Source organism: Cyrtonyx montezumae, unplaced genomic scaffold, assembly GCF_038088225.1.
Source record: "Cyrtonyx montezumae isolate F1298 unplaced genomic scaffold, pur_monq_1.0 scaffold_17, whole genome shotgun sequence".
In the NCBI taxonomy this organism is placed as follows: domain Eukaryota; kingdom Metazoa; phylum Chordata; class Aves; order Galliformes; family Odontophoridae; genus Cyrtonyx; species Cyrtonyx montezumae.
The window spans coordinates 30,502,962-30,529,910 of NW_027071903.1; the positions used below are offsets into that span (position 1 = coordinate 30,502,962).

General features: G+C 50.1%; 2 protein-coding genes across 2 annotated transcripts in view; both read left to right on the forward strand.

The window, feature by feature from the left end:
• CHD2 (chromodomain helicase DNA binding protein 2) overlaps positions 1-26,949 on the forward strand; it is a 284,189-nt gene that overhangs the window by 118,784 nt on the left and 138,456 nt on the right. The window lies entirely within an intron of this gene.
• On the forward strand, positions 1,465-26,572 carry ST8SIA2 (ST8 alpha-N-acetyl-neuraminide alpha-2,8-sialyltransferase 2). Its single transcript, XM_065734008.1, has 6 exons — positions 1,465-1,617; positions 12,711-12,773; positions 14,556-14,684; positions 15,332-15,589; positions 17,273-17,566; positions 24,237-26,572. The coding sequence occupies exons 1-6, from the start codon at positions 1,520-1,522 to the stop codon at positions 24,520-24,522; spliced, it is 1,128 nt and encodes a 375-aa protein (XP_065590080.1). The 5' UTR covers positions 1,465-1,519; the 3' UTR covers positions 24,523-26,572.

A 26,949-nucleotide genomic window follows, 5' to 3' on the forward strand; every position in this document is an offset into this window, starting at 1 on the left:
AAAGCAGAAGAAAAATAAGTGTTTCTTCAGACGTATGCAGAAGGTAAATTATGGGGCTACTTACATTGTCTAAAATCACTTTCTCTCCAGGGGCCTGAATATGTTCTATTACAAAAGCTGTATATTAGACTGTAAATTTGCCATATATACTACAGTGTAATTGTACCACGCTCACCTGCGTTGTGTTTTTTAACCTATAACCATAACAGCGATTTGGTTGTCTCCTCTTTCTACATGAGGAGCTGCAGAAATCCCCAGGACAGGACGTTGGCTCTAATGGGCTCCATCCACCATGTAATCCACATAAAGGGACAAGTGCTCCGTGGACTGCGTGCACAGACCCCATCAGACACCGCTGAGCACCTTGGCATCCCTGCTAGGAATCCCAGGTTGGGAGCAGCAGCCCATCCTGCCCTCAGCAGTGTACTTTTGTGTTGATGCAAGAAGCCGTGCACAACACGAACGATGGCAGCTTTCCAAGTGGCCCCAGTTAATAGCTCTGCTTTGCTTAATGGAGCCTCCCATTCAGCTGAAAGATGCTGTTTTAAATATGTAAGCAATTAGTATCTCTCTCTCTCTCTCTCTCTCTCGAACCACATCTGTGCTTCTCCTATCTGCTGCATTATAAAACCGCCGCGCCCCTCTCCAGCTCAGCCCTGTGTGGACCACCACAACTCGTGGTCCTCAGCAACTTTCTGGTCTGAAGCATCGCGCTGGGCTCTGGGGATGCTGTGCCAGGCTGCCCTTACACGACCCTCTGCTCTGCACCAACAGACATCAGGGCTGCAGGGAAAGGACCTTTGGGTGCAGTTTGGGCCGTTCTTCGGCCCAGCCCAGACCTGCTCTCCTTCCTCCCAGTGGCCACTTCCATACGTTTTCTGAGCAGAAAGGGAAAGGCACCAGAGGGAGAACTCAGTGCCAAGAACCCAGTGTTACACCCGCAGGAGGATGCTCGCGGGGGCTGCCAGGGACGCACCCTGGTGCCTCACAGCGGTTTCAGCGCTGTGATTTCTGTCTGCCCGAAGTCTCCCGGGATTTCCAGAGTCAAGGCAAGGCCGGGCGCGCTAAATACTGATGGAGCGCGAGGAATTGTTACCGAAACGCGCATCAGTAGCGATAGAGACGTGCGATTAGTTCTTAACCACCTTCATTCACAGCTCGGTTCTCGCCCCAGAAGGTGCGCGTTAGCGGCAGAAAAACGCCAAAACGCGACCCCGCGTTGTTCCTCCCCGACCCCTCGGGGAAGGGCGGCGAAACCCCACGGCTGGGGCTGGGAAACGGGGTCGGGGGGGGAGTCCCCTCTGAACGGGGCGGCCGCAAACTTTGTCCGCTGGGGGAAAGCAGCGCATCCCCGCGCCGTGCCCTCCCCTCCCCGAGCCGGGCGGGGCGGGACGGGAGCTCGGCGGGCGCCGAGGGGCGGAGCGGCCCCGCCGGGCGGCGGCGGCGGCGGCGGCGGTGGGGCCGAACCGGGACGCGGAGCCGCGCTCCGCACCCCGCGGAGCGGCCCAGCCCGGGAGCCATGCCGCTGCCGTGCCGGGGCTGGACGCTGGCTTTGCTCACGCTGCTCGTCGGCTTCCTCATCTTCGCCGACATCTCGGAGATCGAGGAGGAGAACGGGTAAATCGGCGGAGGGAAGGGGTGCCGGAGGAGGAGGAGGAGGCGGCGGAGGAGGAGCGGTGGGGGTGCGCCCGGACAGTTTCTTTGTCTCCGGCTCTCCCGGTTTCTCGCTTGCAGAAGTGGGAAGGAGCGCGGAGACGGCGGGCGGGGAGCGGGGTTGGCCCGGGCAGCGTGGGGCAGCGCGGTCCGGGTCCCGCTGGGGACAATGGGGCGCCGGTCCGGCTGGAGCCGCACCGCTCCTCTTAGAGGCGTTGAATAGCGGTCCGGGTAGGGATGCCGGGCAGGTAGCAGCCTGCTCGGAGGTGCTGGAGCGGATAGCGGCTAGGAGAGAGGGCTGTGTTTGCGGGCAGCGCACAGGTGTGGACTGGCTGATGGAGGGGCGAGTGGCAGCCCGGGGGCTCGGGCGGATGGGCGTGGTGGAGCGGGCACCGGCCCCTGGGCGATGGGGGAAGGACCGCGATGCCGGGACCCGCCCGGGATGAAGGGACACGATGTGGGATGGGGGTGATCACCGTTCCCGGTGCCCGGCGGGTGGGTGTTCTGCGTGGTGGAGATGAATGAAACCCCGGAATCTAAGGAGAAGAGCAGTGCCCTGCCCACCCCGTACCACCTCTGAAGGCTGGTTAGGAAATTAGGGAGCGAGAGGAGCAAGAGCAGAGAGGAGGATTTGCATTAACCTGAGGAACTCATTGGAGCGGTGTGGGAAAACAAGTCGAATAATCGTGGTAACGTGGGGGGCACTTGGAATGGCACAGGGTTCTTCTTTCTGCGTAGGAGTGGGTGGCATTTCCGTTGTTCTCTATCAAAACAAATACCTGGCACTTGGCTGGAATTAGAAAGGAAAGGCAGGGATGTTTCTCGTTGTTTCATTGTTGCTGTGAGTGCCACGGGCAAGAAGTGCCCAGAAACATCCAGTGCCAGCCCGTGGGTTACCAGGTGGGATGGATTATTGCTCTGCAATCAGCTGGCACTATCTGTATCATAATAAAGGAAATGAAATGCTTATGAAGCATCCTCCCCATCGGATAGGCTGCTCCGATCCCATTGCTTTCCTCCCATCACCTTTTCCTGTTTCAGCTCTTTCTTCTCCCTCCTCTCCTATCTTCTAGATCTGTCCGCTACAACTTGCCGTGCCCTTATTGAAAATCCATTCTGTTTTGTTAGTTGCTTGTCCTGCTTTTCCCCCTGGTTCATTAGGGATTCCCAGTGAGTGGGCTTTTTATTTTTATTTTTTTTCCCTCCTCTCTTTTCTCTACATTGTATGGAAATTGGATGTTTGCTGGCTGCTTATCTCTCAGCCCTGGCATCTGAGTTTGTTGCTGTACTTCTCTGAGGAAGTGCTGCCAAACAGTTCAGCGGCAGTGACAGCAACAGGGTCAGAGTTGTTGCAGAGGAATAGAGAGCAGCCCATTCAGTACCGTGCTGCTGCCAGTGCAGGAGGTAACGTGCAGGGGAGCAGAGCCCCATGGCCCTGGCTCAGCCCCACACTGCCCCACATCTGCTGCCCTCTGATATGTGGGCATCAGTCCCATGGTGATTTTTTTGTAGACAAGCTACAGCATGGGCTGGGACACAGAGCAAAGGTGAGATCCATCCGTAGTAAGAAATAATCATAAAGCAAGACAAACTGATGCTTTCTCCTTGTTTATCTTTTCCCACCCTATCTCTATCCCCCCTGCACATCAAAAATCCCGGATGTGCTCCATGTCTGAGCTCCTTCACCCCAAGCACTGCAAGGGGCTGCTCACTGATCACTGCACACCCCAAAGCTTTAAGCACAGGAGCCTGGTGCCAAAAGCAGCTCATCCCTGTGTGCCGTGGTGGTCAGCATGGTGCTGGGGTGCATCGCTGGGGAGATCTTAATGTCTCTGGTTCATTCTTGGGCTTCAGCAGTGGTTTTTCAGAGCAAGCTGGGCAGGGATGTGGTGGAGTGACCGTCCCTGGAGGTGCTGAAGGGCTGTGGAGATGTGGCACTGAAGGACATGAGCAGTGAGCATGGCGAGGGTGGGTTGGTGTTTGGACTAGGTGATCTTAGAGGTCTTTTCCAACAACTTTAATGATTCTGCAGTTCTAGATGTAGGAAAGCCTGCTTCTGGGGTCACATGATAGCAGCATTGCTTGCAGGCAGGGCTTGTAGGCAAAGGGAACTGTGTGACAGCAACTGTGTGTGACAAGATGTGCATGACAGCATAAGGGAGCTGCAAAGTTTTCTTGGAGCTCTCAGTGTGCAAGAGAGGTTTGCAAGCTACTGGCGTTTTGCTCAGCCCTTCCTCAGGTGGAGATTATTTTGGTGATGGCTCATTGTCCTGCTCCACACTCCCCATTGCAGGCAGCTGGCCCTGGCACGCAGGGCAGGGGGCTGCAGGCAGGTGCAACTCTTACCTTCCTTTTCTTTGGCATGGAAGCACTCTCTAATTACTGAGTGGAGCGAACAGCTTGCCCACTTTTACACATGCCCTGCCCCCTGCCTGCGAGTTGGATTGTCTTTGGAAGGATATGCCTCGGACGGGGAGAAGCAGAGGGAATGTATTTCTCTCACCTACAAATACTGAGGAATCTCAGAGAGAAAGAACAAAATGTTCATTAGGTTCAAAGTAAGTGTGTGATCTTACTGGCAAAAGGACGGTGCTGTTTGCCCAGACGACAAGTTCCCGGCATCTCAGGTGAAGGGGGCTGGGAGCCGAGGCTCTGCCGGGCAGAGCTGTTTGAGGAGCGGGGTTGGAGTCCGCCTCGCTCCTCCATCAAGCACGGCGGGAGATGCTGAGACAACGAGGTGAGGTGACAGCGTCGGGGCAAAGGATGGCCACTTGGTCGGGCTGCTCTCCAGCCCTGCGTGTCCCATCACGGTGCCGAGCAGGGGATGCTGGCTGGGATGCGGTGAAGCCGGGACGTTGCCAGCGGCATTGGCGTTTCGGTCCTCGAAAACCGTCCGGTTCGGCTGCCGAACTTTCCCTGCAGCCCGCTGTTGCGTTTCCTTGCTCTTCTCCGCCTCTTTGTTTCTCCCAAGGAAACAAAAGAGATGCTCTTGGGCAACGCGAAGCGATCGCTGCCGGTTCTCCCTCCTCCAGCCGGGATGGGGGAGAGGGGCACACAGAGACAAAGGGCTCGGCGTCGAGGGGGATAATTATCGCAAAATTCTGCTCCTTGATGGCAGTTTAGTGACACTCTTTGTTATGCGTGTGCCGTCGCGGTCCTGCAGGGGTCCGGCTGTGTTCTGATTGTCTGTAGAGGGAGCTGGTGACCCGCTGCCACCAGGTGACTTCTCAGATTAGCAGTGAGCCATCTTAGGGAGCACTTGACACTTGGTAATGGGTTGGACTTAATGAGCCAACGGTTTCTTGGCCAGCCCAAGCCGCATGCCTTCCCGTCCTGATTACAGAAGGAATTGCGTTCCGCTCTTCTCAGCGATGAGCTGGAGAATCACATATTGCTGCCGTGCCCCAAAGCTTGTCACCGAAGGGCTGCTTTTTCATCATGTGCCATGTTCCAACGCCTGTCTGTCCGGGAGTGTCACGAGGAGGCTTTCCTCCCTCGCTGGTGCATTGGCTCCAGGTGTCTGTAGCACGCTGCAGTCATACAGTGCTTCTTGGCAGTGGAATGGCAGGAAAAACCGTCCTGCTTAGGTCCTGCAGGCTGTGATATACCGCGCCTGGTAACAAGCCACAGGTTGGGAAAGAGCACTAAGATCACCTGTCACTCTAAGACTTCCTCTACACCAGAAAGTTTTGGTGATTAAAAGCTCCCTATTCTGCCAACCTGGATTTTTGCACGCTCACACAGCGCTCACGTGTGAACCACCAATGATCGGAGTGAGCCTGATGGAGCAGTGCCTCTGTGGGGCAGACACTGAGTGACTGCTGATGTAAATGGAGTCAGCAGAGTGGCCTTTGTGTGTGTTGAGTAGGACAGAACTCTCACAAAAGCTCCACACTGTGTCAGGCTGGAAAATGAAACCCGTGGCAGAGTACTGATTTGAGTAAGAAAATATCATTGCAGGCTTTGGATGCAGCCCTCCTGATGGTAACTGCAGCAGCCAGTCCCAGGTTGGCTGCAGAGCTCCCCTTGCTCCATCAGTGCTCCTTTGTCCCATCCCAATGGAGCTTCCAAGTCACGCCCAGTACCACCACACTGACCACAGTAATGAAGAGAGAACACACTCCAACAGGTGCTGCAAGTTTCCCCTCTTGCCCAGGTGGGCTTTCTGTTTCCTTTCACTACCCCTGCAAATTCATGAGTAAAATCTGGAAGGAAATGGACACTGATAAAAGACTCTTTTTTTTTTTTTTTTCTTATACTCTGTGCTCACATGCCTCCAGCAACCATGGTTATTCTGCTCGGACATCTGTTCATCTTTGCCTACCTGAATGCCAAATGTGCTTTTGATCTTCTAGAGAAGCATGTAGCAGGAGCTCCCACACCTTTCCCTGGGCTTCCTGGTTGCAAGTGTTTTGGTTTCTCATCCCTGAGCCCAGAACTACTAAAACACATCTACAGGCTATAAAAACAAGTTGTTTCGAAAACAGACTTCCTCTAATTGCCTCTGTAGTTTGCTTTCCCTGGGCCTGGGTCACCCTCAGCAGCAAGAAATAAGCTCAAACCACAGTACTAGGCTGCTTTTTCCCTGGCTTCTTTTTGCAAGGAGGGAGATCCTTAGGCCAGCAAATTCACTGTGGAAGTGGAATTTGAGGTGACCTTCAGCAGAGCAGACTGGTATCAACAACTCTGCCCCTTGCATTTTAATAGTGGGGGGAAAAAAAGAAGCAGAACATCCTTATAATGTCTTTTTCCTTTGTGTCCCACTGTAAATCTGAACAGCCTCGGTGATGGCAGTGGCCTTGGGAGAAGCATGTTCAGCAGTGCTCATGGCACTGTGGGCACAGTAACTTTGCTGATCCTCCTCCCGACTGCTCACAGGTTTCCTGTTTGCATGGCATTCACTTCATTGAGCTGGCTGTTGGGTCAGTGGTTCTTTCCAAAATGAGGGACCAGCATCTTTCCTGTTGCTGCTGCAAACAGAGTCCATGTTATTGCATATAGAAATCCACTGGGAGGATCACCAGCAGCACAAAAAAAAAAACCCAAAAAACCAAGCAGAAATCTGGCCATCTGCATGCTCAGCACACTGTCCTGCCCATCCAGCACAGCACAGGCTGGGCTGCTTTTAAAAGCACAGCATTGTCACTGTCGCAGTGTGGTTTTGGAGTGCTCTCTCACTCAATGAGCATTGCAGTGCATCCTGGTCTCCCAAGTTGCACTCCTGGTACCCGACATCACACCGAGGATGCCTGGACAGAACAGCACCAAGAGGATGTTGCTGCCCAGGAGAAGTCCGCAGCACTGATGCTGACAGTGGAAGAAACCACACAAGAGCCTGAGTATTCCAACAAGCCTGGGGACTACTGCCCTTCTGATGTGCTCTTTTCACACTGCACCATTCCCTTTTACTTTGTCTCAAAGATGCCACTGGGATTTCTGCCTTTTAGGGCATGAATGCTCAGGGTGACAGGATCTGCTGCAAGACTGATGCTCTACTGCTTGTGCCTTCCAATAGCTCCGCTGGCTTAAAAAATGATCTCAAGAAGAGTGCACAGTGTAGACATGGGTATTTAAGCAGTGACACTTTTGTCTTTCTCAGCTCTTTTCTAGGACTCTTGGTATTTTTCTTCTCCTCTCCAGGAGGGGAAAAGCAAAATGTGCAGACAACGCCCACATCCCAGGGCCTCTTTGAATCCTTTTTGTTTGCTTCAGTGGCTTTTCCTGTGCTGGATATTTCGTTAACATGGCCAGAGAAACTGTTCAAGAAAAAGGTGGATGTGGTACAGGTAGACATAGTGGGCATGGTGAGATGAGTTGTTGGTTGGACTAGAGGATCTTAGTGGCCTTTTCCAACCTTAATGCTTCTGTGATTCAATGAAAGAGTAAGGACTGCCAGTGTGCAAGATGGGGAGAGGTAGAGTAGGTGACATGTCATCCCTATGAGCAGGTGAGTAGCAACAAAACAAGAGCATTGTGTGATGATGGACATGTGCAGACAGGAGAGCTGGCCCTGGCTGCCCTGCCTGCTGAGGAAAGGACCTGCAAGACCAGGGTTTACTGCTGATGCTCTGGTTACCCCAAAGGGATCCCCTTTCTCTGTCTTGTGTCCTTTCACCTTTGGAGCTGTGCCTTTCCTGCTGCCTCTTCTCTGGTTTTGTCACGTAAGCATTTCAGCCTAATTGGTTTATTCCCTAATAAGCAATAGGTGTCTCTGTTTTGCAAACTCATGCATCTCAATTCCTGTGCCCTCGGCGTATGCTGGCAGTGATTGCACACAGTGATTTGCAGCCAGGCAGAGAGCTGAGAGCCAAACCCTGCTCTGATTTACGCGGGAGCTGGTGTGGAGCTGGCAGGCGGGGCTGCTTCCATGCTCCTCCAAACCCTGATCCCTTCTGGCCCTGGGATGGGCAGGTGGGGCTGGGGCACAGGAGGGAGCAGTCAAATTAGTGAGGCTGGTTCATGTGAGGCTGATATCCACATGGGTAGATAGTGATAGGGAAAATGGCTTTAACTAAAAGAGGGGAGATTTAGATTAGGTGTTAGAAGGAAATTTTTCACTGAGAGGATGGTGAGACCCTGGCACAGCTGCCCAGAGAAGTTGTGGGTGCCCCATCCCTGGAGGTGCTTAAGGTCACATTGAATGGGCAACCTGAGCAGGTCGGGGGCAACCAGCCCATGGCAGGGGGTTGGAGCTCAGTGATCTTGGAGGTCCCTTCCAGCCCAAGACATTCTATGGTTCTGTGATTTTCCCAAATCCCCCAACGTGGACACGCTCTCTGAAATGCCTTCATATGACTCCATAGAAAGAGTGGAACTTGGAGCTGCAAAAATAGCGCCTGATATTTAGGAAGTTTTTGACACTCGCTCTGCCAAGCTGTGACAATATGAACAAGTGAGATTTTAAACACATCCAAGTGAGATTTTAAATGTCTCATCAAGATGTATTGCGGGATCTTTCATCCTAGCAGACAAATGCTTTAGAAATGTTCTCCAAATTAATCCCTAAAGAGGAACCTTGCTCACCAGGAGAGTGCACATTGGCAGGTCCCAGTCCCCTTCACACCTTGGCTGGAAAGTCTCAACAGCAACTGGTGAAATGTCACCAGGAATGATGTGCAAATACCAAACATCCTGGTGTTAGGATGTGTGATGCAGGGAGGTGGGTGAGAAGTGAACTGAGAACTGTGTTGCTGGAGTGAGGGGAATGTGGGGGTGGGCAGGTGATGTTGCCTGTACAGAGCTGATCTCCAGGGTGAGAGACACGCAGGTGCCAGCCAGTTCTCACGCTGTAGGCTCTGCCTTTTTTGCATGCATGTGATGTGACCCGTGTGGTCACTTTTCAGATAAAATGGGCACTCTGAGCTTTCTTTCTGAGGAATTCGGATGAATGCATTTTGTTTGATGGTCCCCCAATGCGTTACGTAGCTGCAGCTAGTTCTGTTTTCTGTGGCAAGAGCCCAAGGTTGGGAAGGCAACCCAACATGGTAGAGCAGAACATTAGCTCTACAAGAAGTTCAAATGATGTGCTCAGAATTTGCAGCTGGTGTCACTGGACCATTCATGCGTGTTGTGCTCTCTTCCCACGTGTATTCTGTTCTGGAAAAAAGGAGGAACCAGAGGTGGACTTTATAAAATATCCATGGAAAACACATTTTTAAATTAGTATGCCTGCATATAGGGTTGTGTGAAGCCTGCTGTTGGAGACCCACTCACCCAAAGAGGCTGTGTGACCTACTTGATCAGTCAGAGGAGCTCTAGTTTCATGTATCAAAAAGGCTCAAAGCATGACCAAATTGTGCTGAGCAACAATTAAGAGAATCTTTTAAGAAGAGGACAGTGATGAGTAAGGCAACAAAAACCCTACACAGCCCATTCATAGGCAGGAAATAGGAAAGTCTTTGCGTACCTGGTTTGTAGAGAATTCTTCATCCAAGAAGATTTGGACCTGAATCATAAGATAATTTTTCTTTCTTATCCTTTGATATATGAATCAGTGTCACTTTGCAACTGAGCACAGAATTTTTTGACCTATATAATATCTTAGATAGTCAAAATTCAGCTTGAAGAATCTCAAGGCAAAAATGAGACAGGCTGGCATAAGCCAGTAATATGGCATTAGCACATATAGATGTGACTTATCGCTGGAAAGCATCCAAGCAGAAATCAAAAGAAGAGCGTTTTGTAAATAATAGGATTAGAGAACAGGTTGGTATTTTGTGGGACTGGCTATACAGTCAAACTGATAACAACTAGATTAATAAAGTAATTCAATCTAAACACGGTGTAGCCTTAGAAAGCTTTTCAAAATCGATGCCTATCTGTGCAATTTTAATCAAGGTTGGTCTTTGCCTTTGATGCCAAGAGATTTGAAACTCCAGGTCAGTGAGATGTAATAAAATGGGCTTTGGGTTTGTTTGTTGGTTGGTTGAACACGTGCCTCTTTAATTACTGCCTTCCATTTCTTTCTGTTTGCCTCTTCCCATGTGAGATGGTGAGGTGGTACAAGTTGTTTGCCTTTGTTGGAGGCTATGGCAGACCTTGGAAAATATTGTGTTTGGCTGAACTGCAGGCATTTTGAGCAATTGGAGGACCAACGTGGACAACTGGGTGTGTCTCTGCCCTATAGTGTCACAGTCATGGCTCAGTGCAAAGGGAGATTGTAGAGGTGTCCCAAAGTTGCAGTGTAGGACAGAAAGGGACAAAAGGCAGAAAAGCAGTTGGTTTTGGATGGGAGAGTCTTGGGATTGGCTGGACAAGTGGAGACCTTCAGCTAAGTATCACATCCCAACCTTAGGCATTCTCTGTGGCTTGGAAAGAGGAGCCAAGCCTGGTGCAGAGAGCAGTGTTGCTGCCAGCATTCAAATATCTGCCAGCGGCATCCCCACTGCTGCCGGACCAGGTATTGGCTAGCATAGCCCTGCTCACTCCAGTACCGATGAGCTGTCCCCTCCATCTTTATGTAGGGCAGCAGTTTCATGCCATAATAGGATATAGATCCTATAAACACTCACCCAGGGAGGAAGGCAGAATTTCCCTGCCCTCTCAGGTATCAGGACACCCACAGCAATGCCTCATCCCATGGCTCCTAGCTCATCTGTTTGCATCCAGCAGCCCCAGAACCTGCTGGAATTTTGGGAGGAAAATGTGCATGGAGCTGTCATTTGGGGCACATGAAGCTTAGATTGGATAAATTCATTTGAATAATGTGTTGTGATGCTTCAGATCCTGATGATGACAAAGGAGGGCTGGGATGGAGCTAAGAAGTCTTCCCCCCTTCCTGATTTCTGTTATTCCCCCCCACCCCCTTTCACAGAAATGGTGAACCAGAACTTATTCAGGGAGCAGCATTTCTTTTTCTAAGCCCTTAATCCAGTCCCTATCTCTCTTACAGCAAGTGTGAAGGAGTGTGAATCCCATTTGGAAGGCTCCTTCAGAGGAGATGTCTCTGAAAGGCTGCGTGGTTTGCACGCTAATCCTGCCTGCTCCCACACCCTGCGGTGAACCCCATTAAGGCGGAGGCTTGTTAAATGCCAGTGGGCTCTAGGAATAAGCTAGTCCTGCTGTTCCCTTGATACACCAAAAAAATGAAATAGCTCACTGGCTCTCAGGTTTGTCAAAGGGAAAAGGAGAGTGTCAGAGGGAGAATCTCAATAGCTTTGGCCACAGATTGTCCCTGCAGGAGGGAGGGAAGGGACAACCTTTGTGGCATTTCCAAAGGTTTCACATTATGCGGTGCTGAGGGCTGCACTCAGCTTAACTAAAGGGTTTACATCGCATCCCACAAGCCTGAAAATCTTTTTAATGCTACCAAATGGTCATGCTCACTATTTCATTTGTGTCTAATGCATTTGGGATCTTTTCAGTTCTACTAGAAATACATACTCCTGAGATACGTTTTCATTAAGATATATATTTCCAGGTAATAATATTTCTGCAGGAAAACAATTTGGTTCTCTTTATGAGCATGTTCATGTGGATATCTGTACAATGGAAACAATAAAACAGAGCAGTGAGTACGTGGCAGTTCAGATGTGTCTGCCACTGAGCATCACCTGAAAGCGGGGTAAGAGCTCTTTGTGACCTGTTAGAAAACAGCAAGCTGAAGCATGAAGGAGCTCTGCAGCCAGCTGAACACAGAACGAGATTGTATTCATTGAACTGAGGACTGACAGGTCAGATGAGTGACATGCGTTTCGGAAGAGGCTTGGTGCCATCCAGCCTTTGTTACAGCATCAGCCCAGTGCCTGGTGTTGGAAATTTGGGCTCTTCACTGGCAGATTTTTGCTCAGGGAGGTTTGGTGTCCTCCTTGTGCCATTCCATGGCAGTGGCACTCGAGGTATCAAGCCTAGCTTGTGAGTGACTGCGCTGAGCTGGCCTTGTAGTTCCAGCCTGCTTGGGACTGGGGGCTTCAAGGCACCAGTGCGATCGGAATGGGCTGGAGTGGGGCCCTGGGTCTGCCTGGAGTCACTGGAAGCCAGGAGAAGGCGTGCAGTGAGGATGAGGTCTCTGCAGGTCTCCCAAAACACTATCGGCTCAGTTTGGTTACAGCGGAGATGTGGGGCGGTCTCCAGTGAAGGAGAACGGCTTCCCTTCTCCAGGAGGAAGACCTGGAATCCCATCCAGGTTGGTCAGTTGGTCCTCACCAGAGGATCGGGGACATCCCTTGGCAAACCAAAGGTGGAGGAGAGCTCTGGGAACTATTCCCACCTCATCTGCGAAAACAAAACCAAGAACTGTATCTAATGCAACCTGTAGGCCGCACGCTGCTTTGATGGCAGAGAGCAGATGTCTTTGATGGCTAGTTAGAGAGCGCAGGTATTATTCATTGGGTTGGTTAGGAGCTCTTCTGCTACAGCATTTCTACAGTTACATCAGGGCTGTGGTGGCAATGGGTGTGAAAATCCCTTCGAAGGCATCAGGCGTCTCTGCTCCGACAGGGTGGGGTGTGAGTCCTGTCTCAGCTCAGAGCCCTTTGGAGCAGGTTCTCTTGACTGTTGAACAATGCTTGGCAAAGAGGAGCTGGATTTATAAATAATGCATTTCCTTTGTCTTGCAGGAGTTCTGGAGGCAGAGGTACAATCAGATCAGCTGTGAACAGCTTACATAGCAAATCTAATAGGTTTGTAAATTAGATTTTGTGTTCATTTGTTTTTGCTGTAAGGCAGCTATTAATCTGCTTCTCCTCTTTGCTGGATAGTGCTGGTCTTATTTAGCAAATGTATCTGTTTCTTTTCACTTCTGCTTTGCATTTTCTTAATCGTTTCTCCCCCTTCTTCCCCCAGCTCAGTGCAATAATCATTTGCAAATAACCAAGGATCTGCAAGTTGTGGTGATTGAGAGAATGAGAGAGTTACTTATTGTGAAAATAAGTCAGTGATAGAGTTGCCATTTTTGTAGTTTTACTATGTGCTATTAGGGGAGAGAGAGCTTGCTTTGACATCAGAACTCCATTCGGTTTTATCGTAATGCAGTTGGGTAACATTGCTCCATTGCAGAGTCATTCTGTGGCATCACAGCTTCATTCTGTGTCTGTGTTATCGTTACGATGATGTTGTGTCATCCCAGCATTACCGAGTGATGCGGTTGCAGAGCTCAACACCACCACTCAAGAGAGGGCAATGCTGTTCTGTGATGATGTCACAAGACATGATCTAAACACAGAAAATAGACCCCAAAAAATTAATTGTTACTCCCAAGATTTCTTTATTTGTTTCCTTGAAGATTTTTGACACCTTGTGGTAATTTTTGCAAGGCACAAGCTGATATGGCAAAATGCAAGACTGGGGAACAACCTCTGGAGAAGGTCCTGTCTCTGGCAGCCAGCCTTTGTAAACAGCCTTTATGAACACATTTCCTTTCCTTTCTGCAGTGTGGCATACTTGGAGCCACAGCGTGCCCCCAGGAGCACCTTCTGAGAGCTGGAGATGTGCTCCCAGGAGCTACACACTGCCACGAGCCCAGGTCACCAACTCTGTCATATCTCCCTTTCTTTTCCCTCCTTGGCCTTCACCTGTCTTTTATCAGTGTGGTTAGAGACCATTCCCCAGCTGGAAGAAGCCCTTTGCACTACAGAGGGAGATTCCCTTCAGCTGGTAGCGAGTGCTTTTGGCTGTGTGTTTTTCAGAGTGCTCTGAAGTGTGAAGGCTTTTTCGGGGCTGCGGACACATGCACAGCTTCTTGATGAAATGCTTGGGAATTCTCTTTGGAGGGCTGGCTGAAATCAAATATGCAGAGGCTCCCTTAATTTATGCCATTTGATGTAAATTGCACTGAAGTGCCGGGGCTCGTTTGCCTCTTAGAGCAGGGATTAAAAGCTGGGGTCTCCCAGTGATCATCTCAAAACCACAGCATAAGTGTATCTGGCTGTTTCTCAGCCCTGTGCTCGTTTCTGGGCACGGAGCAGGCATGCTGAAATCTTTTTGCTCATTTTCAACCCCTCTTTGTGATCCTCATACCCAATCTCACAGTTGAACTCATTTCCCTCTTGGGTGAACTTCAGGCTGCACTGCTCTCACTAGGTTTTTAACCTGGAGCTGAGTGTGCTCTGCTTTGGGGTGCAGCCGATCTCTCAGTGAAGTTTGGGGTTCTGTGTCTCAGCCTGAGCTCAGCAGAGCTCCTGCTGCCATGTGCACCTGTTTCTCCAGCTTGATGTCTGCGATTGTGTTTTGTGTCAACCTGTAAGTCTGTGTTCATGTGAGCGAGCAGGTATTTAAGGATTTGTGTCTGCTTGAGTGTAGCAGAATACAAACAGGCTTTCAGTTCTTGTTTGGGTAATAACTACATTTTTGTTTTTCTGATGAAGTTTGAATTCCAGCAGCCACAGCCTATGACAGTGATTAGAAATGCCATTGGGATGCTAACAGATCCTGTCTCTCTCCCTCCCTGTCTCTCTTTTCTCTAGAGCTGAAGTAGTAATAAATGACTCTTCGTCTCCAGCTGTTGTTGACAGAAGTAATGAAAGCATTAAGCACAACATTAAACCAGCCTCATCCAAATGGAGACACAACCAGACACTCTCTTTGAAGATCAGGTACTGGTAATTACCTATAGGACAAGAGACAGATCTGGTCCTCTCCAGTGCAAGCTGGCAAATTGCCTCTGTATATCATCTAAAGAAGTCAAGGAAGAAATAAAAAGCTTATCTCCTGCTGAGCTAGACTTCGTATCTGTAAGCGATCGTTTGGAAATGAGTTTCTGGCTAAACCAGCTGGCCTTGCAGCCATGAAACATGGAGCTCGAGCCCCAGCTCCCAACCAGGTGCTACTGGGGTACAGAGGGTGGATGCAGAGACCCCAGCAATGGAGGAACACCCACTGGAGGGGCTGGGTGGGGTGGAAGAGGGCATCCAGCTGGAGCTAGCTGTTTGCATGCTATTCCTGGAGGACACGTGGTAGGCAAGAGGAGTTCGTATTACCCAAATTATCAGACTGGATATTAGGAAAAAATTCTTAGAAAGAGTGGAGAGGCACTGGCACAGGCTGCCCAGGGAGCTGGTGGAGTCCCTGTCCCTGGAGGTGTTCAAGAACTGTGGAGACATGGTACTGAGGGACATGGTCAGTGGGAATGGTGGGGGTGGGTTGATGGTTGGACTGGGTGACCTTAGAGATCTTTTCCAGCCTTAGTGATTCCATGATCTCTGTGCATCACCTGATGGGGCCATTTCTTCCCTGTCCTCAGGAAACAGATCTTGAAGTTCCTGGATGCTGAGAAGGACATTTCAGTGCTAAAGGGGACACTGAAGCCTGGGGATGTCATCCACTACGTCTTTGACCGGGATAGCACCATGAACGTGTCGCAGAACCTGTATGAGCTGCTGCCCCGCATTTCGCCCCTCAAGGGCAAGCAGTTCCCCTCCTGTGCCATCGTAGGCAACTCGGGGGTACTTCTGGGCAGTGGCTGTGGCCCTGAGATCGACACACACAGCTTCGTCATCAGGTAGGGGCAAATTGTGCTGCCTGCTAAGCGTGGGGGTTTGGGGTTTTGGAAGGGAGCAGGTTTAAAGTTCACCGATGTCAACACTCTGCTTCAATACCTCTGCCCCTGTGCTGGTGTCCTTGCAGACACAGTGCCCCACGGGCCCGCGGTTGTGGGTCCCCATCTCCACCCATCTCCTCCAGAAGATGCCCAAAGCAGCGAGGAGGAGCACACCTACTCTCCCATCCGCAGCACCCATGCGCATCCCTCAGCTGTGAGAGCCCACGGTTGATTTATGGGCGTGCAGACATTTGCTTTCTGGGAAGTCTATTATGAGGACAGCCCAATCCATCACTGGCTCACAGAGGCAGTCCCCGTGTGACGTAGGGGTGAGGATAATGTCCCCTCTGCCCCCACTCACAGCCAGCTGCTGCCTTTTGGCCACAGGGGATGGGGCTTTGTCAGTTGCACCCTTAAATATAACCTGAGCAAAGGAGCAAATCACTTATTGTAGCTTTGGTGAAGTGCAGGGAGGGGGTTTCATGTCAGGCAGCAAAACTGCATGAGAAAAGTAGTGCTGGGTATAAGGGTAGGATTGGGATGTTGAGTGATGCCTCCCTCACCATACAGCCTGGTGGGCTATGCCCAGCAGTGGGCTCTGTCCAGCACACAGCTCTGCAGACCCAATGTTTATGTTCAGCCATTTGACTCCTGCACTGAGTGGGTTGGATGGGCTCTGGGCCCAGCATGCCACTTGCTCAATTTTCTTTCTACTGTATCCCCAACTGTAAAGTGGGGAAAAGAGCAGCAATGGCTGATTATGGAGACAGATGGTTAGGATGCAATTCCTGCTTGTTAACTACTGTAACTTCACTGCAAAACACCACTGGAGAGCACAGTATGCTGCACAAAACCCCCGTATAATGGGAGGAGGGTTGCTCACAGCTCTTCCATCCTCATCCCAGCCTGCATAGCCCCAGAGGGACACCAATTAAAACAACAGAGTGTGATTGAGTTTTGAAGGTCAAAGCCTTCATCAGCCCGTGTCCTGGCACCATCTCTCACCGGTGTCATTGTCACTGCTGGTGCCACTGAGGCTGCTCTGAGCCGAGGCTCACTGGGAGAGAGGAAGAAGGGGCACGGGATAATGTTACCCTAGAAGGGCTCAAGTTAAGGGCTATGGGTTTCACGTTGCCATTCCTGAAGAGAAAGGAGGCTGCGGGCACTAAGCCCAACTCCTGTGTGCAGGCAGGTTTGATCTCTGGCTGATGTCTGGGGCACTGTCAGCTCTGCACTCTGTGTCCCACCTGGCCCCAAGCTGCTGCCACATGGGAAAAGCCATTTCAACTCCAACCTGCTGCAGCAGTGAACCAGGGAGGTCTGTTGTTATGTTTTATTTTCAAACGGCACCAGCAGAGATACAGACCCCTGTAACCCACCTACCAGCTACATGTGTTATTAGCACTGCCTGGAGGCACATGCTGGTGCATTGAGGAACAATAACCCGATGGTAGGATGGCTCAGTGTTACCGGGTAAGAGCTTCCCTGATTCATTACAAATCCTTATCCTCCCTCCTCCACCTTCCGAAAGCAAACAGGCACGTGTGTGGCTGCTCTGGCTTTTGGCAGCAACCCATTGCAGCGCTTGTCAGTGCCCTCCATCACAACCCATCACTAAGGGCTGTTGGGTGTTTCCCCTCGCAGGTGCAACCTGGCCCCCGTGCAGGAGTACTCGCAGGATGTGGGCACGAAGACGGACCTGGTGACCATGAACCCGTCGGTCATCCAGCGAGCCTTCGAGGACCTGGTGAATGAGACGTGGCGGGAGAAGCTGCTGCAGCGCCTGCACAGCCTCAATGGCAGCATCCTCTGGATCCCTGCCTTCATGGCCAAGGGGGGCAAGGAGCGTGTGGAGTGGGTCAACGAGCTCATCCTGAAACACCGCATCAATGTCCGGACTGCCTACCCCTCGCTGCGCCTGCTGCACGCCGTCCGAGGGTGAGAATGTGGTCGATGTGCTCAGTCTCCCCAGCAGGAGAGCATTCGGTGTGCTTGTGCTCCCTGAGTGGTGTCTGGTCTGAGCTGGTGACAAGGTTTGTCACCACGTACCTGAGGCGTGTGTGGAAATCTCACGCAGCTCCTTGCACTGTGCTCTTGGGGTTGTCTCCAGCACAAGCCACCCAAAGGGCTCTGTTCAATCCCACAAGGGTGAGAAAAGTGGGGTCTGTCCCCAGGTGCCTCTCTTTGAGCTTTCTCAGGGCCTCAGAGGCTTTTACAGAAGATTCTGGCCTTGAGGTAAAGAAAGGGAGGGAGAACAACACCGCTTTCACAGAAAAAGGGGGAAAACAACCCAAATTCTGAGCTATTTCTAGCTGTAATTGACTTAATTTCATCTGTCAAAATAGAATTAAGCTGCTGTAATAAGTCCATTAAATCAACAGGCTGCTAATCCTGTGCTGGCAACCCCTCCTGGTGCCAGGAATGTCCTGCAGGAAGCCCTGCAGGGCTGGCAGGGGCTGCTTTCCTGTGGAGGCAGGGGAACCCCCAAAGCTGCTCATCTCTTGGCACTGTCCTGTTGTGCTCCTGGCTGGCACCACGTTGTCCCCATGTAGTGCCCACAGGGCAGCTGGACCTCTGCTGGTGACTGGATGGAACTTTGTAAGCCTTGGGGTCATGTAGAAGGAAGGGATGTCTTGCTTGGGGTCCTGAAAGCTCCTGACTGTGGTAGGGCAATGGGAAAGGTGGCTCGTGCTGCACTGGGGGAAGCAGCCAAGGGCAGAGCGTGCAGCTGGTGCTGGGCAGTGCTAACTCAACCAGAGGCACAGAAGCCTCTGAAGTGGTAATCCTCATCATGTCCTCAAAGCCAAGGGAACTGCTGCCTGACCTGCCCTCCTGCCTCTCAGTCCAGGAGCAGGAAAGCAAGGATGTTTCTGTTAATGATTATAATTAATACTGTAGCCCCCTCACGAGCCAGAAGGGATGGGAGCACTTCAAAGCTGTAGCTTGGCTAAGGGGCCACGCAGAAGGACCCCTTCGAGGCTGGGGTGTGAAGGGCTCTGTCAAGTCTAGTATCAGTACTGATGCTATCTGTGGTGCAGAGTCCTCAGGTTTGGGCTCTGGGATGGATTTAAGAGTGATTCAGGCATTACTGGGTGAGCTGAGGATGAGTGCTGATACTCGTGGGAAGTTTCTCAGGTACCCACAGGGTTGTCCTGATCATTTGGCCTCATTCCTATGATGTAGTTTGGGCTGAGGAAGGAGTAAGACTAGCATCACTAGGAGTTCACTTATTTGTCCTTCGTGCTACTGCCCAGTTCCACAATCATTGCATGTTTTGTTTGATGAACTCCTGGCTGTTACAGGGTATGCTATTCCAGTTCTTTCCGAGGAACATAACCTGTTCATGGCATTAAGCTTTTTCTTTGACAGAGCTGAGATTGGTGAAATAACTGTGTTCTGTGGCACATAGCATGCAGCTGAGAGTTAGTAACGCCTTCCAGAAGATCCTCCTGTGCTGCAGTGCCAGAGCTGTCCCTTTTCCTTTGCTGGATAAAGCTACCCTTGATTTTTAATCTACCCTAAGTTGATTTGGAAATCACAAAGAAATGGGGAAAGTCTTTCAGCTAGATATTTTATTATTTCTCATAGAAATAGCACTTTGTACAAAGACTAGTGTTATCTCAGCCAACTTCAATTCAGCCACAAAAGCTTTGCCTTTACTCTTCTTCCTTCACTTTCAGAGAAATACATTTGTGAGTTCTTGACTCCTCCTTGAACCACTGCGTTTACTGTCCTGCTCTGCTTTCCTCCAAACCAGAATGCATTCCAGTGGCAGCTGAACGCTTCTTCCTATAATTTGCAGTGCATTTGGGGCACTTGTAGAGTGTGCATTGCTGAGATAAATAAGAAGCATTTGTTTCCCGTTTTCTTTAACAGCACCATTAGAGACATCACCTTGCTAGCTGTGCTGGTGCCTTAAATGTTTGCAGATAGCTCTTGTGCTGATGGTTCCGGATAACTGTGCTGTAGGAGCGGGGCTCTTTTCACACCATTAAACTCACCAGCTCTGCTCCCTCCCTGCCAGGAATGGGGAAAGCCATCGGCATGTTGGTGGAGGAGCTCAGAAGCAAGCCATGAAAGCATTGAAGCAGAGTTGCTAGCTAAGGAGCCTGTTTCTAGTGTCACTGCCACACATTTTGGGGTGCGTGACTCGATTCTAAGAGTTCACTAAAATGTCTCCTGAGCAGTGTACCCAGCAAATGTGGTGCTCATCTTCTGGCAAGGAAGCAGGTGAGCCCCTTAGGAGTCATCTGCTAGTGTCTCCAAAAAGCCTTGTAATCCCTATTGTCAGGCAGCTTTTGTTACAGAAATAACATGAAATGCAGGAGGCAGAGGGAAGAATTGTATCTGGAGCTCTGATTATTGCATCTCGCAGAGAATTTGTGGACGCGTTTCTGTTTGCCTTGTATTATGTAGTCTAGCATTTCTCACTGTGTCCATCACAGGGGTCTCTTGGCAGTAACCAGTTCTAATCCCATAAGATTTTATTAAGAGCTTCTTGAAAGAAGAAAATCGATAAGTCTTCTAGCTATCCCGTTAGGTTTGCCATCCAAACAGCCCTGACAGCTTGCGTGTGCGCTCCGTGGCAGCGACCGCCCTGCTTGGAGTCCATAGCTCCCATAGCACAGCTCTGCCACATGTCCTCAGAAACCCAGCTTGGTGAGATGTAAGGTGGATTCATCTTTGCTTCAGGTATCTCCCTGGGTCCCACACCCAGACAGCATCTACATCTTTGATTTTTTAGCATGGTGCTGCTCTGAGGTTGCCTTTCCCATCTGTTGGCCATGGTGGAAGCTCTCCCCTGGTTCCTCCTTGCCCACATCCCGATGGTAGCCTAGGCAGAGGTGCTCAAGCGAGGGATAGAGACAGCCACAGTGTGCACAGGGAGGGGAAATAACCACTCATAAGTGTGTCACTGGCACAGGATGGAGGGCTACCACCACTTGTGTGAGCAATTACTCTTGCTTCTGCACAAGCACATAAGGCACGCTGTATCCAAGCTGTGGTGTGTTTGCACGTAGTCCCCATGACACTTGATTTGTTCCAGTTGATCAGGAAGAAGATTTAGGCTTTTCTTTCTAAAAAGCAGCAGAAGGGCACAAGAGAGAAGGGGGAAAGAAACAGAATGATTATTTTTCAGCTGCATTCCTTATGTTCTGTCTGCGTGGAAATGGTTTAACTTGTGGGTGTTGAGCACCCTGTGTGCTCAAATGAGTATCATAAATGCAAGGACCTGGAGATGAAGCCCACCTCTACTCCATCCAGCACTTGAACTCCTGGTGAAGACCTGAGGTGGGTCAGCCACCATTCTATCCATCCAGCACAGAGCTGTATGCAGCTCTTGGTTATTTTGGTGGAATTAATGGCAGAAACTAAGCACACAGACAGACCAGCAGGAGGATATCGGTCTCCCACTTAGGGCTTCGTGCATCATTTCCATCCTGTGCTGTTCCCTACTGGTACCAATGGGTCCCAGCATACAGCAGTGGGAGCATAGGGTGCCCTCAGGGTGCTGACTCCAGTTGCCTTCAGACAGCTTTTCACGAGCATTAATGGGAGCAGGATGTGTGTGGCAGACTGATAATGTGCTTCAGACAGGCAGGGGCTAGCACCTCCACAACAGCTTGTGTTTGTATCACACTTCTACGAATAAGCTGTTTTTAAAAAGTCTGAAATTGCATTATTTCAGCTATTCTGATTTGTATCAAGAAATAATGCAGCTGAGGCTGCTGAAACTTGATTTCTTCATTGACCTGGGTTTCTTTTACTCATTTTATCAGTGCTATGGATTTTCAGTTCTTTTATCCTGCAGTTTAACCCTTTTCTGAAGAGAGCACATTACCTGAGGGTTTTCTCTGATGCATTGGGACGCACTCACTGACTGGCACATTGTTGACTCTGAAGCCTCCATCCTTGGCTGCCATCAGGCATTAGTTCAGGTGCTCAGGCCCATGTCTGGCCTGTTTCCTTTCGAAAGATGGCCTCGATGATCGTGGTGGCATTTCCCATCTGTCATTATCATGATCCTCCAAACAAGAGCTGTCTCAGGCAATTTCTGACTGGCAGCACTGCGCTTCGTGCTCATGGCTGCATCCCACTCGGGTGCCCGACCACCTCCAGAGCTGCTCACACCCCTGGGCTTTATTTACACTGCTTCTGAAGGAGGTCAGCACTTGGGCAACAACTCTGAGGAAGGAGGTATTGAGTTTCAGGATTGCTCTTTGCTCTTCCCTTTTAATTGCTGTCTCTTTCCATAAAATGTTGCAGTTAATAGTTATGGTGATTGGTGTAGCCAATTTGAAAAATAATTACTGCCTGCTTCAAGATTATCTTTCCTCCTAATTAAAATCCTGGACCTCACATATTAAAGGTGCGCTGTTGACACAGCATCCCATGTGCACCCAGACAACCTCATTTGGATTTACAAAATTAATTAGGTTTTATTTCCATCCCCAGCTGTTCTCCCCTGTACTGGGAATGTGGCTGCTGTCTCCGTTGGCCATTGGTGGGGAGAGGAGATCTTCTTGCATAACTCCTACACCCCATCACAAATAGGTCTTTAAGAAGTATTCCCCAGCCTTCCCTGGAGGGTTTCCCACCTTCAGTGTTTAACAAATTGCTAGTGCTGTGATGTGGTCTGTGGTATGGTTTGGCCATTATGTGTTACGTATGACATCCATTCTGTTCATTCTAAGCATCTGAGTTGTTCTCTACCCTGACATTATTGGAAGGTTTAAGTGCTCAGCTGCTGCGTGTGGATTGGGTTGTTGTGTTAGAACTGCTTTTGGTGCCAGTTATGCATGCTTGTTAGTGTGGCTCTTCTGAGGTTGATCCCAATCATTGTTTTTTTTCATTGTTAATATGCTTAAGGTGGTGATGGTGAAGTGAGGGTGGTCGTTTGTGTCTTCCCCCAAAGCAGGCCCACTGGTGGGGCAGCTCTTCCGAGGTGGCTTTCCTGCTGCCTGGTGTACCCTAATTCAGTGCTAACTGGCCCTTTCTCTGCACACATCAAGGGGCCTTAAAGCAATCAAGGAATCTGTCTCACAGCCACCTGTGTGTTAAGACAACCTCTGCTGCCCCAGAGCTCAATCCTTAGGGCTGGGCAAGTTCAGAAAAGCAAGGGATTACATTTGTTTTCGCCAGCATCTTTCTTCTCTTTCATGCTGGATACTGAGGAGAGATCAGGTGAGGAGGATCTCCACCCCAAAACACTGTACCCATCCTTGGCCAGCCCTGGGGTGTTACACCCCCATGAACCCTGCTGTCCCCTACCCTTGCACGCTTCTGGAATTTGATTCACCAGAAAAGTCATTTTTCCTCTTATCTAGCTGAGAACAAACGAGTACATTTTGTGCCTTGGTTGCTAAATTTTAATGGCTTTTGTGAAAAGCTAATTTGCAGGATTATGGCTCTGCTCTCCCGTGGGTTCCTGCTGTCTGAGCCCCAGACCCTGGGGAGCCCAGCAGGAAGCGCAAATGAGCAGCGAGATGCATTCTGTGCTCAATCTCCTGCACCCGGTCCTTTTGAAATACCCATCACAAATAATCTGCTGACAGGTCCTGTGGTGAAGGCTCAGACAGGCAGTGGTGGCATCAAACATATTTTGGGAGGAAGGAGCATGCCTGGGGACCTCTTCCAACACCTCAAACCTTCTCCTTTCTATTTTTCCTCATCTGACAGTGCTTTCCTGCTGAGCAAACCGGACAAAATATCCATGCAATATAACACCGGTGCTGGAAACTTTGTGTTACAGGGGTGTCAATACTGCAGTATCTTTTGTCTGCAGCCCAAAATACAACTGCTGGTCCTGTTTCTGCTCATGCATCACTACAGGATGCCTCCTTCTCCCTGTCTTTTGGTCATCCCTCATAAAAACAAGCACAATTTGCAACAGTGACTGCATCTGGTCTCCATGGCACGTGATATATCACAGTAGGTGTGGTTTATTGTGGAAGGCGTGGCATATTGCAGTAGGTGTGGTATATTGTGGTATGCCCTATTGCATATTTCATGGACTGACATTATGCAGTGTAGTGATGTATTTTGACACAGGATCACAGAGCAGTGGTGGGCTATGACAGGAGCACAGTAGTGTGCTTGAGCTCTCTCAGCCCGCTGACCCTTTATTCAAAGGCAAACATTTTTGCAGCCCTGTTTTGTTTACTGTCAGTAAATCTTCATTCATCAATGAAAATTGTCGGCTGTGTGTGTGTGTGTGTGTGTCTGCTTCAAGGAAGGGGCTGCTGGAGTCTACTTGACGTGGGGATGGTTTGCTCTGTGGTATTGATCTCCTGGGTTGATTGGAAGATAATTGTAGGCTGAAGTACTGAAGGCCAGTGTTGCAAGCAATTTGTTTTTCATAAAGGATTGCCAAGACGTGAGATGCTTCAATGCCATAGCAACACGCGTGATGTAACCGCCAGACAGAGAGCAGGAGATGCTTATTCATGAAGCAACCCCTAGAGAGGCTTTCTTGGCATGGAGAACTCTTCTGCTAGTCAGAAACCTCTCACTTTGAATCACCAATATATCTCAGTCACAGAAAAGAAGTGCAAGACACAAGCTTTGGCTGCAGGGGGATGACAGTCTCTCCGCTCTTCCCTTGCAGGTACTGGCTGACCAACAAGGTGCACATCAAGCGACCCACCACTGGCCTCCTCATGTACACCTTGGCCACCCGATTCTGCAACCGCATTCATCTCTATGGCTTCTGGCCATTCCCCCTGGACCAGAACCAGCAGCCAGTCAAGTACCACTACTACGACAGCCTGAAGTATGGCTACACCTCGCAGGCCAGCCCGCACACCATGCCCTTGGAGTTCAAAGCCTTAAAGACTCTGCACCAGCAGGGAGCCTTGAAGCTGACTGTAGGGGAATGCGATGGGGACACGTAGGGCGGTCCCCGGCCATGATCCTGCAGGCTGCACAACCCGGGCAGGATGGGGAGGGGGCAGAAAGAAGCCCAGTGGGGTTGGGTGTCTTTGTTAACGCGCAGAGCAGCGGCACAAATATATATACGTGGTACCTATATATATTGACCTGAGTATTATAACTGTTTGGTGTTTCACCAAGGAACAGGTAGGAGAGATGCGTGAGCATCTGGAGGGGCCAGCCTGGGTGAAACCTTGGGTTTGCTGGGCTGGGCCAGGCGTACGTCCATGACGTGTGATGGTGACCTTGGTTTTTGAGGGTATGTTAGGTGATGGGTAGACGTTCAGCCATTTGTTGTGACTGGTCCGAGGTTGGTAGTTAGTTTGTTCGGCCAAGAGCGCCACTGCCGGCACGTTCTTGGCTCCGTGCTGGGGGAGGGAAGGGGCAGGGAGTGGGGTGGGCAGGGAAGGTTTGTTGGCGGCTCAGAAGCACCAAGCAGGACCCATCTCCTGCCCTGCAGGACCCGGTGCCCAGTGGGGTGGCACACAGACCCATCCCAAGTGGTGAAGGCACACGAATGGCCCTGGGGGGATGCAGCCTTCTCTGGATGAGCTGAGTGGATGGTTAGAATGGGTTTTCCTTTCCAAAAGAACAACGTAGGAAGGAGCAGAGATGCTGGACTGTGGCAGGAAGGAGGTTTGATGCTGCAAACCAACACCATTAGTATGAAGTGTCTTACTGTGCTCTAGTCCAAGACACTCAACATCTGCCAGGGCTCGTGGAAACCAAAAGTTCGACGAGCTCTTAATTCCCAAAAGCTACCTGCTAAGCAGCCTGCCTTCTCTCCCCCTCCAAAAATAACTGCTGATATATCGGCGATGGGCCTGAGACCCAGCCAAGCAGAAAGACCACAGGACTTCAAGGGACTTTGTCAAGTCTAAATAATTTATTTTCACTTCCCTGCAAGGAGCTAGCACACTGTGCCGTGTTCCTGGAGTCCTGCTCTCGCCTTTCTTTCAAGCTCCAATTAGTTGTTGCTGCGAACAGTTAAATAGGATGTCAGATGGATCTCAATGGGATGCTTGCACAGTAATGAACGTCAAAGAAGTAATTAATCTTTTCCCGTGCTTTTCTGAGAGTCCCTAAATATGAAAAAGTTCTCACAATCACATATTGGCTTTTCTGTAAATTTGGGGGTTCGTTTTTTGTGGGAAGCAACTACATTGGTGTGATTAGCCCATTTAATTTTCTGCTTCTGTAGCCTCCTCGATTCACCTCCTAATTAGCAACGGGTGCCAGAGTGCAGGTAGGCCCAGGGTTCACTGAGTGCAGTTTGGGTTTAATTTGTGTGTGAGCAAATAATGCTGCACAGCCGATCCCTGGGCGTGTGTTGCAACACTTTCCTGGCAAGTTTTCTGCACCTTTGTGCCTCCTAATACCACTGTGGTTTTCAAGTTTAAGAAGTGTACCTCCTGGGTATGGTATACTTGATATTGTTTCTTTAAAAGCAAAGCGCTTCGAGTGGTAAAAGGAAGAGCTCTCTTTCATGTTTTGGGATGTAGACAGTATGATGCCCATAGGAACCTCCAGCCTGCTAATTAGTGTCAGATGAAGATGCTGAAGATTAAGGTGTAAGCAACTTTATAGTGGATAAATGTGGGCTAATGTGCCACCTGGGAACGTTTCTTTCCAACTCCAGAAAATGATTGATTTTATGTATGCTTTTTAAACCTGTTTTGGTTGTTTTTTTGTTGGTTTTTTTTTTTAACTTTCTTTTTATTGAGTTTAGTGACAGGATAAAGCTAAATCTGGCTGTGGACCTCTGCTTAAGCTGCTGAGGTTTCCTGAGACAGGAGGAGGCAAAGAGTGAAATTGCAAGGTGGGAGCCATCTGCAGTGTCGAGGAGCATCCCATGATTCAGGAGTGGTTGTGAAATCCCTGGTTTGGTATGGAGGGAGGAGGGATGGATGGAGATGAAGGCCCAGGGCTGCTGAAGTCAGCTGCTGTATCGAGGGGCCGTGGTACTGATCGCTGTTAGCAAACCTTCTTTTTGAATAAAAATACAAGAAATGAAACGGATGTGCAGTTGTGATGTATTGATGGGGTAAGAGAATAAAACCATCTCAGTTAAATAGGAAGAAAAGAGAAGGGACCCAAGGCAGTTACAAGGCTGTCCGTGTGCTGGACTTGTGGCCAACCCAAATCCCTGTTGGGATTGTGCTTTGCCTTCTGTCTCCAGCAGATAGCTGGGACCCAACCCCAGCCACTGCCCCTGGACAGCTTTAGAGCCTGCTTCTTTTGTGCGAGGAGAGTCTGGCGTCTGGGCTGCTGCTTGCTCGATAACTTCACACCCCATTAAGGTTCTTCCAAAGCTTGAGGAATTAACCTGTCATTACAGGCCCCGAAGGAGGGCTTGGCCAGGCTGAATAAGGACCCTCCTGAAGATTTAA

Excerpts from the sequence above, each read along its gene's own strand:
- ST8SIA2 (XM_065734008.1), top strand. The coding sequence starts at position 1,520 with ATGCCGCTGCCGTGCCGGGGCTGGACGCTGGCTTTGCTCACGCTGCTC. Across the intron at positions 1,618-12,710 it reads GAGATCGAGGAGGAGAACGG|GAGTTCTGGAGGCAGAGGTA; the intron begins GTAAATCGGCGG and ends TTTGTCTTGCAG. Across the intron at positions 15,590-17,272 it reads ACACACAGCTTCGTCATCAG|GTGCAACCTGGCCCCCGTGC; the intron begins GTAGGGGCAAAT and ends TTCCCCTCGCAG.